This window comes from Oryza glaberrima, chromosome 7 (genome assembly GCF_000147395.1).
Source record: "Oryza glaberrima chromosome 7, OglaRS2, whole genome shotgun sequence".
Taxonomy (NCBI): domain Eukaryota; kingdom Viridiplantae; phylum Streptophyta; class Magnoliopsida; order Poales; family Poaceae; genus Oryza; species Oryza glaberrima.
Window position 1 is genome coordinate 21,799,878 of NC_068332.1, and position 14,418 is coordinate 21,814,295.

Here is a 14,418-nt window from a genome sequence, read left to right on the forward strand (position 1 = left end):
GAGAAGATGCCAGATCTATTGAAGCAGATCTGTTGAAGCGACCTTGAAGGGTGATTCATGGCTTGTCTTTGCAATGTATCTTCTTGAAATTAGATTTGGAATTGACGTTCTCAACAGTTTAGCACAGATATAATTCGCAGAAGGGGTGCTGTCGATATATCCACATTACTCACTATCTTAACCTTCTCCAACTATTTTGGCCACTCGGGAGATGGTGTTGTTTCTGAATTTCTGGTGTGAATAAAGCTCTTTGGAAATTTTAGTGGTAATTTGCTGAGTGTTGCTGAAAATGGTGACTTTTTACACAACTTTTTTATTATGCAGGAAAAGAGAAAGGAAAGCTAGCAGCAGCCAACGGCAATTGAGGAGCTGGAGACTCTGATGGTCTGTCCAGTCCAGGTAGGTGGCCGCACGGCCCGATCACCAGTTCACCAACCACTCCAAGGGCTCCGTGCACACCCCGCTGCATCTCGTCGCAGTATGGGCCTGGGCCGTAATGTGCCGCAGCTAAACTTGCCAGCCCAGCCCGTTCTGATGAGCGCGAGACACTCCAGCCTATCGAGCGGTCACTACTCACTAGCAGTTGGAATTTGGACAGCAGCAGCAGCGGTGAGCGCGGCGGCGGCGGCGGCGACTTGCTCTCCTCCTCCCCACAGTCCAGTTCTTACAGGAGACGAACGCCGGCGAGCCGCCTCCGCCGCAGCTATGGCTTCCAGGACGCTCTCCGTCTCCTCCCTCGCCTCCGCCTTCGCCTCCATCCCCCGCCCCAGGCCCCCTCCTCCGCCTCCATCTCGCATCCGCGCCTCCCCTCTCTCCACCGCCGCCGCCGCCGCCAGTGACGGCGACGCCGCCGACGGGGTCGACACCGTGGAGCAGCTCCTCGTCACGAAGCCCCCCGCCTCCTCCTCCTCCTCCTCCGCGGGAAGGGGCCGGATCGACCGGCTCATGAAGCTGCAGCGTCGCGCGGACGGGGACTTCCCCCCCGGCGGGGCGGGGCGGAGGTGGTTCCCTTACCTGGACGCGTTCCGGGCGGCGGGGGGCGTGGAGCTGACTAGCCGGGAGGTGCTGGAGGTGCTGGAGCCGCACATCATGGAGGCGCGGCGGGAGCGGATCCGCCGCGCCGTCGAGAACCGGAGCTACTCCGTTTGCCTCGTCGTGGAGGGGCTCTCTGACTTCGGGAACGTCTCCGCGGCGTTCCGGTCCGCCGACGCGCTAGGCGTGCAGTCCGTGCACGTCATCTCCTGCGACAACAACAAAAGGTGCAGAGGTGAAACCAAAATGTTTAACTTACTCTTCATGACAGACATTGCTATTGCTCGGTTTGGTTGAGGGAAGTAGCCAAGTAGGGAACTATGAATAGTTGTAGAGAATGAGAATTATACTAATCTATTTGGATGGATGGTTTTAGTTTGATCCCATGAAGAAATTGTTGTTGTGAACTTCTGATAATGCTCAACCATCTAATTTCAGCATACAGTTTGCCAGTTTGCATCTAATAATATTCTAATACACTGAATCTGCAATACCTGATTACCTCAATACTGCATGGTATTATTCTTTTTTTCATTGAGGTGCAAAATAAATGAGAAATATTTTTTGTGACCTGTGCATTTTATTTGTCCATTCAGTAGTTTGTACAAAAATGGCAGAAATACTGACCGGAAGGAAATGATCCCTCATCTAGTCATGTAGTTCTAATATCCAACACAAAGAGAGTGATTCCTTATGCTAAATTTTTTCCTAATTAGACCACTGGATTGGTACTGAAGAACACAGAACATTTTTCTTTCTTATTAGTTTTTTTATACATAAATTCTGATATCTGATTATCTGAATGAAATTATATACGTATTGCATCCTTTAAAATTTGTATATATTTCTCAACTTGCAAGACCATTGAATGAATATACTTCTTAACTATTGCAGGTATAGAGACAATAGGCATGTGAGCATGGGTGCTGAGAAATGGCTTGATATCGAATTATGGAGCTCAACTGCAGAATGCTTTGATGCTTTAAAAAAGCGTGGTTATCGCATTGCAACTACTTATTTGGGAAATGATTCGGTAATTTGTTGTTGCTCACCTTTTTAGTTTTCGCTCGTATTTTGAACAGTAAGCCAAAAAAGAGTGATTGTGATCATTACATGCATTGTCATTTGTTATCCGCAGTGAAAGACAACTCTTTTTTTTCTTTTCAAGTAAGAACATTTTCAGTGACTTACATAGACAAGATAAAAACATTTGTTGTAAAATTAGGCTAGAAAAGCCTTGAAATAGATTGGTGTGTGGTCGTTGCCACCACCAATGTTGTTGATCACTGATTGCAGAATGATTATTGTCATCTCCTATTTGAGAGTATATTAGTGACCGTTTAGGTTAGAATGAAAGATATATTTATCTGTCCCAAATACACATTCTTTAGTGAATTGGTAACTTCAGCCTTTTGTGGGATTTTGCAACAATGTAATACTACACTGTCATTTTCTCAATATACTTTTTTTCCGCTCTGTATTGCATTGAAAGATGCTTTATCATTTACTGATCTAAGTAATACAGTTCAAGGAATAACTATGCTCGTAATGGATCTGTAGGTTTGTGTGTACGACATGGATTGGTCGCAACCTACCGCTATTGTTGTGGGCAATGAACTTATGTAGGGCTCTTCCTCTTCTCCAGATGCACATCTTCTCTTGCAATCATGTTATAATGAGTCTCAAAAGTATTTAAATGGAATGATCAGATACGATGTCCTCTTTTCTACTTCATGTATGTTGTACTTTGTCATTACTTTTCTACATCTTTTTTAATCACTCTGGGGTAACTAATCTGACATCTCCTCTTGCAAGAAATCTGCTTAATCATCTTGATGTATGTTGTACAAAATGGTTTGCTTAGAAGTTTTCCTATTACAAACTAGAAATGCCATGTTTGTTTTTACTACAGAAGTTCCAAATAGTCCACTGTGAAATTTATATGGATTTATGCCTTGGAAAGTAAAGAGAGTACTCAGTATATCACACTAACTTAGGGGAATTTATTTTTCAGTATACTTGTGGAGCTACTTGTATATTAACTAGCCATTCTACTTCTATGGCAGGGGCATAAGTGATGATGCTTTAAAGTTGTCAGACTTGCACTGCAGTGTTCCTATGAAAGGCATGGTGGATTCTTTTAATGTATCTGTTGCAGCTGGAATCCTTATGCACCATGCTGTCTGTGATCGAATTTCCCGCATCGTAAGTGTCTCAAGCATTACTACTAAATATACCAGCAGGAAGAATAAACACCAAATTCAGTTTCTGCTAGTGGGTCGAACTTGTCTCCAAACTCATATATAAATTATGGAAATGTATAACAACCAGTGAAGCATTTTGTCAGTTTTTTATCCTGACGATTTGCAGTTAATATATCCAAATGGCTTGAATCATCACTTGTTAGTTTCAGTTTCAGCTCACTGATGGATTTTGGAATGGTCTGAACTTACTTTCTTTTAAGAAATGTGTCTTTATAAATTCACTTCTCTGTTCATTCTGTCCAAATATTCCTTCAAACAAGGGCACTGCCAAGTGCATATTCTGCTTAAAAGTTCTTTGTAAAAAATGTATAACGAATACTATCTTACCAGAAGTTTTTTTTTTTTAATGATAGGGTCATCATGGTGATCTCTTGCCTGAAGAAAGTAGAATATTGCTTGCGGAGTTTTATTTGCGCCACAGAGAGAGCACAGCTGGCATAGTTCACGAATATGCCAAAAGAAAGGCAGGAAACTTCATGGCCAAACTTTGACAACTATCATTATAGTTACTGAAGGAGAAATATACACAACCTAGGTATTCATTCAAAGAGATTTGCTTTGGCAATTGGAGTTTCTGGCTCTGGCATATCATTTTTGACAGAGCAGCTGGTAAGCTCTTTCATATTCCTTATAGTTTTCCTTTTGCTGTCATATTATCGTATCAGCATTATTATCAAATGCTGGAAGGATGCCACCTACAATTTCTTTTGTAGTTCCCAGTGTTTTGTTATTGTATATTTGTATTCCTCAAAAAATATTGGCTATTCGCCTATTGATTGTAGTCTTCTCTAAACCAAGTTGATAGAGATGGTGTGGAATATGCATTCTTTTGTGGTTTCCCTTTGACTGCTCAACCTCTCTCTTAACTCATCTTTGTCAGATTGGTATCCATTTAACATAGCATGTGTTTGTTAAATCATTTTTTTCATGGGTTCTAAATATCCTCTTTTGAATGCTTTCAGGTACTCCCTCCGTTTTTTAATAGATGACGCCGTTAATTTTTTCTCACATGTTTGACCATTCGTCTTATTCAAAAAAATTTACGTAATTATAATTTATTTTGTTATGAGTTGTTATATCACTCATAATACTTTAAGTGTGATTTATATCTTATACATTTGCATAAAATTTTTGAATAAGACGAATGGTCAAACATGTGAGAAAAAGTCAACGGCGTCATCTATTAAAAAACGGAGGTAGTACCATTTTTCTAATGTTTGCACATGGTAATCTGAGCTGTTGCCCTCCTGATTACTTTTTCTTGACGAAGGCTTTTTACGGAGAGGAACTATCAGGCTGCTTGACCATCATGGTGCCTCAAGATGATGACTTCAGAACAGAATTTTTTGACAGGACTATGATCTATCAGAGTATCAAGCTATCGCATTATCTTAACAGATGACATTACTATTTCAGTCACATTGCTTGCTACCCAAATTTGGAAGTTGATGCAAAAACTAAGGTGTTGTTTTGGATGCTGACATATAAGAAAGGATCGATGCAGCTTTCTCTCCGTTCGCTAGAACCCCAGTTGATAATTTTTAGAGTTTAACTACTGCCTTTTACCGCGATGTGAGACACTGCACTCAGAACTCAACTCTCTTAGCGATTTAATGTCATGTTTTCTCTCTCGGATTGTTCACAATAACAGAGCTAGAGGGTTATTTTTTGGTTATTCAAATACTCTGAGCGGTTCCAGAATTTCTGGGTTTTTTTTCCCCATCTCTTGCCTTCGCTCCATAAATAAATGCTGGTACTATAATGAACAAATTTACTTGTAGTATTGCCAATGTGTTAATAATAACAACAAGAAAAAAAAATGTTCCATTTAATATGATCGATCAAGTTAATTATTATGCACAGTACATTTCACAGGGCCGATCGGGCCCACGCCCGTACGTGGGCCTGGGCTGCGGGCAGACACCGCGCTATGTGGGCCCGGGTTTATGGGCCTGACACGGCTTTCGGCTGCTCGAAAGATATCGACAGGAGGGGCGCGCCTCCCTTTGCAAGTTGCCAAGTTGGCAAGGTGAGACGCTCAAGTGGCCAAGTGGGATCGGAGCAAGTTGCTGCCCGTGGCCGGCGCATCTCCAGATATACGGATATACCATGCCCCCGTGGATCACTCGTGGATTTATTTTCTTTATTTTTTTAAATGGTATAGGTAGATTTCTTTTTTAGATAATAATGGTATAGGTAGATACAGAACCGATTACTATATTACCATATTACCACTACTATTGTTATAGACATGCATATATAACTATATATCTGTCTAATAATTACCATACTTCCTCAATTACATACTAAATAAAATTATAAGATTTGGCTAACTTATTTTTGAACAAACGGGAGGAACCAAAAATAAACTTATTCTAAGATGAAGGTAATAATGACATTTTTGACAAAACAAATATACAATGGATTTAATGAAATTTGTTCTTCTACAAACTTGTTTGACCTGAAAGAAGTTTGAGATAGGATTCTAAAAGTTCTGAACAAGTTTGACCACATTTAGGACTATAAACTTGATCAACTTGAAGAATTCTAAAATATTTTTAAAAGAAATTAAACTAACTTTGTAAAAATATTACATGAGCGTACTCCATCCGTACTCATTTTTCTGTCACTATTAAGCATCAATGTTTCAACTTTAATCAATGTAATAACTTTTACATATTTATTTGTTATTAACGAGGCTATGGTTCCAAGTTTATACTACATTTTTTTTGAAAGAAAAGGACGAGTGGTAAAAGTTAAAAGTAAATGGTATGGAGTACATGTCTACACAACCCTTGTTATAAAAAATAAATAAATAAAACGTCTGTACAAGTTGAAGAGGCATCAACCAAGTTGGTAGCCTGGTTGTAGGAGTATTTTTCTTATATTGTATTAATTTCGTATTATAATACACCAGGTGGATACTACCTTAGTCCATGCCAAAAAATGCCTAGTACATGTCGCTATCGCCATAAACCAGAGAGATGGAAGAGATGCATCAGCAATAAACATTGGGCCGTACGATCTTGCCTGCCATTTACTTTACTCTATTTAATTTAACAAGCTGTAGTTAAACAAACTCATAAATATCCTGAGGTGGCCCCCGCTCGACCTCATCTCGCCGACTACTAGTCGCCGACTGGCCCAGGGGTAATCTCGTAATCCCTGAGTCCTCTGCCTCGCTATTCCACTAATAAATGTCTGTATTTTCAATATCTGGAGTTTAAGCAATTATTAATTTTGGCATTTGAAACGAATTAATTTTGGAGTAGTATTTATTCCTGTCTAGCACTGGTGGGAGGAAAGATGGATTTAGACATGAATTTTTAAATTTTAATCGAACAAATAAAAGAAAAAAATGATATAAACACAAAAAGAATCTCATAAACTTTTACAAAACAATGTTACCACATTTCAATTTTCCATAAGAACCAAGTGAATAAATCAAATAGAAATATTTGTTTGAAGCACTCCCTCCATCATAAACAAATCTTTAACATCGAGTATATGATTTGATAAATTTTATATTAAAATAAATTAATAAAATATACTCCTAAGTTTGTAATATTATGTACCTCTTTTCGAGGCAAGTCTACCTAAAACCATTTATTTGTTATTATTTTTTAAACAAAATATTAATATGTGGAATTTTGTGGTACCAAACATAAAACAAATTTTGATTGGAGGGATTGATATTTATAAGAATTTTTAATTACTCTCTCTTTCAAAAATATAAACCTAAGATTAAATGTGACATAGCACCTGTTTGAATTGATGCTCTACAAAAATATTGATAGCGCCAAATCTTGATCAAATTTTTATACTACCAAAACTTTGATAGGGTAAAGTTAAAAATGAACTGGTTTGAAACAAAAATATGCTCATAAGAGACAAGTTCATGGGCAAAGATAGTGTTTAATAGAGATGTTTGCTTTGCTACTCTCTTGGTAGGGCAAATTTTGGTAAAGTAGCAATCCAAACTACTTTATCCGTTTTAAAATAGTTGTTTTCCTGCCATTCAAATTTTGTCTAACAATACTTGTCACTCTAAAATACTACTTATCCTATCACTCACATCTTATTTAAATTCTTTTTATTCTACCCCTCAACGACCTTTCCATTTTCAACAATAAATTATTTGATAAAGACATTATAGTATTTTATTTTTTTCAAATCTTAATATGTTAAACAACTAGAAATATAGATATAGCCCTGCTCTAAACAAAGTGAGGAAAATGGCGATGACCAAAATGCCCCCGTCCCCCTTCCATCTGTCGTCTCCTTCCCCTCTCTCTATCTCCCCTCGCCTCGCTTCCTCTCTCCCCCGGCGGTGGCTCGGCTGGTTCCTCCCCGCTCCGCCTCTCCTCCTCCTCCTCGCGCGGCGGCCGGCGAGCTTGGCCGCTCCGGCACGCACGGTTCGGGCAGCCTCCACTCCTTCCCGACTCCCGCCCTTCCTCCCGCGCGCGCGCCGCGGGCCGGTGTGAACAGGTTTTGGGAGGGGGGCGGCGCGGCGCGGCCGGCCTCGCTCGTTCCGCCGCGGCCGTTGGCGGTTCGGCACCGGAGGTATTCCTTCTTCTCTCTCAGCTCTCTCCCTCCGCTTCATGAGCCGGCGGCGTGGTGGTAGCGTGGAGATCCATCCCGGCTTAGTTTGATTCGGATTTCTTCGTTGCGTGGCACAGTACTAAAATCAGTTTTTGTTTCTTTCTGAAAAAATTGGGGGTTATGGTGAATCCCTCATGCGTGGTTTAGTTTAGATCGTTAGAACTGTCCAAAATGATTGGGTATAGTTTAGTACCTGTCTATCTGTATGAAAGGCTTGACCATTTTTATTGATTTGTTGCGATGTTGGTAACCGATTGCTCTGCATGTAACTGAAATGCCAATGTGATGCAGGACTGAAGGGAGTATGAGGAGGTGAGCATTGTAGCTGGAGTGATTCGGTTGCCGGAAATGGTGCTGGTGGTGAAGCAGCACCGGTGCATGCACTCGGCGAGCTGCGTTTGCATCAAGGGACACCTCAGCGAGGACGCGCTGTTCCTGGTCTTTCGTCACATGAACTGGAACCCCAGGCTGATCGCCGTGCTCTCGTGCGTGTGCAAGTGGTTTGACGAGGTCGCGAAGCAGGTGCTCTGGAAGGAGTTCTGCCACGCCAGGGCGCCGAAGATGATGCTGGATTTGCATTCGGGTGGCAGTCACATTGTCGACGGGAACTGGAAGGCGCTCGGGAAGCTTCTCATCTACTGCAATGGCTGCACAAAAGGGGGCCTCTTTAACAACATTCATGTCCCTGGGCACTTTGTGTTCAGGACACGCTTTTCGAGGACTGCAGGCAAGAGTTTCCTGCCCCAGCAGTGTAGGAATGATGTCTTATATGTCTCAGATCCATGCGAGCATCTTGATCAAGGGGATGAAGGTGACTTGGGTTTCTTCCGTGGTATCTTCAAGTCGTTCGCCACCTCAAAGGTTAAGAAGATGTTGATTGAGAAGCGGGCAAGGTTCCATCCAAGCGAGTCATGTCCCTACTGTAAGGCTAAGCTGTGGAGCATGTTGGAAGCAAATATGTTGCCGGGGAGTTCTTCTGCCAGGCTTGGTGCTTACGAGGATTCTGTGGAGTATTTTGTATGCCTGAACGGACATGTCATTGGAATTGGTACCCTTCTACCTCTGTCTGATTCTGAGGAAGTACCAGAGGAGTAGTAATCAGGAACTTGAATCAGGTGATCATATTTTACATTTTCTCTTTTGCTGTCTTGCAAAGTATAACTTTGTTTATATTTACTGAATTGAAACTGCAAAGCCTGACTTTTTATTGACTACTGGTCAAGATAAATATATAGGTATCTTCATTATGAATATACAAACCGAAGAATATCCAGACATTTTTTATGTCCATTCGTTGTCAGCACATTTCTTCATTCTGAATGCCAATATCACTTTTCATGGTTGGATATCTAGAATGACTAATGTTCAACAGTAGGTTGTGTATGTCAAACTGTTACATGCTTAAGCCTTTTGTATTCAACTCATGAATATATGTGGCTTGCTCCATATGTGATAACTGATATTACTCCTAGTAGCTCCAAAAGAATTAACTAACATTTGTTGGAAACTATACTATAGTTACTTTCATGTCTGAAAAGCTTGGTTGATGATCTGGGAATTTAGAAGTTGTTTGTTTATGGTCTGTTTAAGGGTTGGGTTATGGGGCGCTGATAGCCTGATACTGCTTTTGATGTTGCCTCCCTGTGTAGAGAACGGGTCCTGAACTGGTTAGCTGGAATCCCCAGCCTTTTTTTACCTGTTTTCAGTAGCTAGTTGTCCCTGTTGTTTAGTTTTCGTTTCTTTTGTATAAGACCTTGTTATGTTTTGGCTTTCTTCAAAGGGCCAGGTAATGAAATTTGCCTATTGTCTAAAAAAAAGCTTGGTAGACATTACTAATTGTACTTATTCTCATTTGTTTACATGGTTGTGTTATGCAGTATTCATGATCCCTGGACCGACTCTACCTAATCAGTTGCCACTCTTATTGCATTCTTTTAAGGGTTAATTAGATCCATGCCACTGTAACTTTGCCAAATCAAAAAAATACCACTACTATTCGTCATATCGGCTACATGCCACTGAAAATTTCTAAAATTGGAACAATGCCACTGCCGTCCCTTTTTCCATCCACCTCTCTCACGCCATCCTCATCCCGTCCTCATCCCCTTCCTCCTTTGTTCCATCGTCCATCTATCCATGGCCGCTGGAGGTTGACGCGAGGGAGGTTGCGAGGAGGTTGGCGCGATGGTGGCGGTGGAGGAGGAGGCGCGCACGGGCTGCCGTTCCCGGTGCTCGCGCGTACGGCGTTCGGGGTGCGCAGCACGCACTTGCCGGCGGTCATCCGCGTGCTCGTCGGTTGCGGGTGGTTCGGCATCGAATCCTGGATCGGTGGCCGCGCCGTGTTCCTCCTCCTGCCGTCCAGGCTCAAGTCGTACCAGCCGCTGCTCGCGCCAGTGCTAGGCCTGGGGCTGCGGCGCTGGAGTTCGCGTGCTTCCTCGCTTTCTGGGCCGCGCAGCTCGGCGTCATCATGCACGGCATGGAGGGCATCAGCAAGCTCGAGAAGTACTTGGACCATCACAACCAACATTCCCGCCAACGTGGTGGCGCCGGCAAACGCGCTCGTCAGCTTGAGCCCGCGGAAGTTCACGTTCGCCAAGGTGGCGCTGGTCACTGCGTTGCTCGGCATCGCCTTCCAGCCATGGCGGCTGTTCAGCTCCAGCGAGAGCTTCATCTACACATGGCCGTTCGAGCTCTCCTCCGCCACCAGTGGCAGCTCGGCTCCCCGGCGACCTATAACTCCGACGACCATGAGGGCGAGGTCGTGCACCTGCATCGTCGAGGACGGCGGCGGCGGCAGCTCCCGAGATCGAGCTCATCGTCGAGCACGGCGGCGTCGCCATGTGCGACGGTGGCGACGCCACGTTGCGCCGGCCGGGCACGTAGCAGCTGCGGCGCGACGGGGGCGGGTGGATGTCGGCGACCAGGAAGTCACCGTCCTCGTCATCGTCGCGGATCTCCAGGGGGAGGAACTCCCTCCTCGTCGCCGTCGTCGTCGTCGTCTCCGGCGAGCTCGAAGGTGGCTTACGGCTGGCATTGGCCGTCGGCCGCGACTTCCACTCCCCGACGCTCTCTTGCCGCGGTGGAGCACGAGGAGCAAGCCCGGGGGAGGAGGCAGCCGGCGGCGTCGGCCTCCTCGCCGAAGAAGAGGAACGAATGGTCGGCCGGCGGATGGGAGGCCGTCGAAGCTCCCGGCGGATGCGGAGGCCGACCAGGAAGCCGCCGCGTGCTCCCGCACCTCCGCGACCTCCTCCACTCCCTCCTCCACTCCCCCGCGGGCGTCGCCGTACGTCTTCCTCTCCGACCTCCTCAGCCCTCGAGCGCTCGCTGTGGCCGCCGAGTTCGCAGGAAGAAAGAAGAGGGAAATAACGTGAGATGACGCCACATCTGACGGCGGAAACGAGACGGCGTGAGATAGGAGATGGAAAAAGGAACGGCAGTGGCATGTAGCCGATATGATGAATAGTAGTGGTATTTTTTAAATTTAGCAAAGTTGCAGTGGCATGGATCCAATTAACCCTTCTTTTAAATGCCATTAGAACCATGAATGCTCTTTATTAAACCATAGTTTGAGGAACTTTCATATTCAAAATGATCCATGAAGTGGGATGATCTTATCCATGTCAGCAATCTTCAAGTTCATTAATTATTGTTTTACAAAGCTGCTAGCTAAGATAACAAAGCAGATGTACAATCTGAAAGTCAAATGCAGAGCTATTTACTTTAGTGATAGTAGTATGAACAGTGGCTAGAAAATCAATCTACAATTGCTTAGCACAAGTAGTTCTGTCCTTCTGGGACCATAATTTTCCCAATTGGTTGAAAATATGTTTCTCAAGAAAAAAAAAAACAAGAGTGTTCTGAACAAGCGTTTGTTGCTGACAGGTTTGCAAGACTGAAACCCTGGATTCGTGCATGCTGTTCGTTGCTGAATCTTTGGTTGCGACTAACAGTGGGAGAATGCATGCGCAAGGCGACCTGCAGGTCTGCAGGATGACAAGAATGGCTTTGCATCGCAGTGTTGTTCTTCCTGAAACTTTGCATCAGATGGGGAAAAAAAGCTATTTTTATACTGTTCTCTCCTTTATCATTGATGCCTCATCCCTGCTTCCCCTAATTGTAACCGAGACACCAATCTCCTGTCATGTCCTATATGTTCACAGCACGTAATGTGGTGTTTATTTAGCTTAATTGGACTGTCAAAAATATAAAACTGGTGCTCATCACATGCATTTCATTTTCCTGTCTGTTCCTGCTGCATTACTTTTGAGAATTAAGGCATGCTGGTTCATTGCCATACATAGCCTTGCCATTTTTTTCGGTAATGGCAAACATTGGTCATTGCCAAAAAAAAAAAAACAAAAATTGGCTAGGTCTTCATTCGTTTTGCAACCAAAGTCGTATTCCCATTCGTTTGAGCAACTCGGGTCAGATTAGAAAATGTCATTAGCGAATGATTAATTAATTATTAATCATTATAAAATTTGAAAAATGAATTTACTTTACTTTTAAAATAAAATTCTTACTTATAATTTGGCTCGGTTGGGTTTGCTGTCTTTGGAACACCCATTCTGTCCTTTAGAGTTTGAAACGTTTTCTTTCCTTTTTTACTTCGTTCACCACAAATGTATATATCCATAAAATTGAGTAATAAATAAAAAAATCTTAATTTGAGAAATTACCAGGGATTCAAACATGAACTACTTTGTATTATCTCCTCTATTTCCCGAACCCAAACGCAGCGTTGGACGCGAGATTCCTAATGGGCGATCGATCGCCCCGAGCGATCACTCCTCCTCATGTGGGTTTTTTTTTTTGGCACCGCATTATTTTCCTATTTTAGTAAATTTATGCATTTAAAATTTGTACACCTCAAATTTACACATCTAAAGTTTAGAGACCCAAAGTTTATAAGTTAAAAGTTTATATATCCTATTCAAATTTGAATTTAAATTCAAATATTTTTTATATATAGTATTTTCTATACATCTAAAGTTTATACACCTCAAATTTATGGACCCAAAGTTTATAAGTCAAAAGTTTATATACCCGATTCAAATTTATATATTCGATTTAAATTTGAATTTAAATTCAAATATTTTTTTATATATAGTATTTTCTATACCTATAAAGTTTATACACCTTAAGTTTATAGAACCAAAGTTTATAAGTCAAATGTTTATATACCCATTCAAATTTGAATTTGAATTAAAAAAAAGTAGAAACACTGGTCGGGGCGGGGGGAGCTGGGGGAGGAGACCAGCGAGACGACGCGACGGTGATCTAACTGTGGAGAAAGGTGGCGGCGAGGAGGAGATCGCGAGGAGGGAGAGAGGAGTGCGACGGGATTAGGGGAGGAGTGAGGAGGGAGCCGAGGCACGTGAGGTCGAGTCGACCAGGATCGTTTGATCCGATGTAGATAAATATAGAGCGTTGGATTTGATGATTGAAGTATTACGTAATAACATGTAAAATTGTGTGTGTGTTTTTGTAGAACTATGTAAAATTGCGTTGGTGATTCATTTGTGTTTAGAGAGCTCTGCTCAATACTCTGATTCATGTGTTTTCTTTTACATAATTCTCACAAATTTTACACAGATCTGTTGATTCATGCGTGTTTTTTTTGAGAACTATGTAAAATTTTGGGCCTATTTGGACGGTTACCCTACCAATTTTTTTTAGTGCCAAAATGCAGGCAAGTTTTGGCACTACCAAATTTTTGGTAAGGTAATATTGTTTTTAATCATATTTGGTTTGCTATCAACCTAGAGCCAAAATGTGAAAATTATAGTGAAGAATGTTATAGATGATGCCAAATCTAGATTAGGTATTACCAATGAATGTGTTTCAATTCAAATCAAACACATGTACTATTCAAATTACCAAAATATTGGTAGGGCATGTTTTTGGTAGCAATACAAATAGGACCTTTGTGTGTAAGAACTCTGTAGCTCTTCCCCTCCCGTCCACGCCCTCCGAGAGAAATTTGCATATGTACCTCGGTTAAAAACCGGCTTCGCTACAATGCCATCGTTCAAATGGGATTCGCTCAAACGCCATCCTCAAGATGTGGGTGTTCGCTACAATGCCATTTTCACCATTTGTTGCAATTCCAAACCATTTTCCACTAAAATAATTTTTTCGCAGACCGTTTTGCCCCTAGATCTGGTTGAACTGAACCACACATAGGGGACGCTACCACTGCTGCCCAGACGCGCCGCTCTCCTCTCAGCGCGACGACGCGGCCTCCTCTCCCGCCATCCATGCCGTAGCCTTCCCCACCTCGCACCGTCTTCCCTCAGCTCGCCGCTGCCTTCCCTCACCTCATCGACGCCTTCCCCACCTCGCCGCCGCCCAAACCGTAGGGTGCACCGGGCGCCTCTTCCCTGTGGTAGCAGTCGCTGCCGCCCAAACAGAGTATGTCCATTGAGGCACTTTGTGCAATGCATCGGGGGAGGTGGCGTGCTAGCAGGATGGAGACGGCGTGGTTGGGGTAGCTGCGCCGCCGCGCAGGGAATCGGCT

At 43.0% G+C, this 14,418-nt stretch overlaps 2 protein-coding genes across 2 annotated transcripts; both read left to right on the top strand.

Moving 5' to 3' along the window:
• The first annotated feature begins 551 nt into the window (after positions 1 to 551).
• Positions 552 to 5,018, top strand: LOC127778433 (uncharacterized). Its single transcript, XM_052305032.1, has 6 exons — positions 552 to 1,259; positions 1,927 to 2,065; positions 2,593 to 2,654; positions 3,099 to 3,237; positions 3,650 to 3,905; positions 4,567 to 5,018. Exons 1-5 carry the CDS (start codon positions 706 to 708, stop codon positions 3,785 to 3,787), a joined length of 1,032 nt encoding a protein of 343 aa, XP_052160992.1. The 5' UTR covers positions 552 to 705; the 3' UTR covers positions 3,788 to 3,905; positions 4,567 to 5,018.
• Positions 5,019 to 7,568: 2,550 nt separating this feature from the next.
• LOC127779737 (EID1-like F-box protein 2) lies at positions 7,569 to 12,132 on the top strand. Its single transcript, XM_052306628.1, has 3 exons — positions 7,569 to 7,859; positions 8,190 to 9,013; positions 11,781 to 12,132. Exon 2 carries the CDS (start codon positions 8,247 to 8,249, stop codon positions 8,991 to 8,993), a length of 747 nt encoding a protein of 248 aa, XP_052162588.1. The 5' UTR covers positions 7,569 to 7,859; positions 8,190 to 8,246; the 3' UTR covers positions 8,994 to 9,013; positions 11,781 to 12,132.
• The last annotated feature ends 2,286 nt before the right edge of the window (positions 12,133 to 14,418 follow it).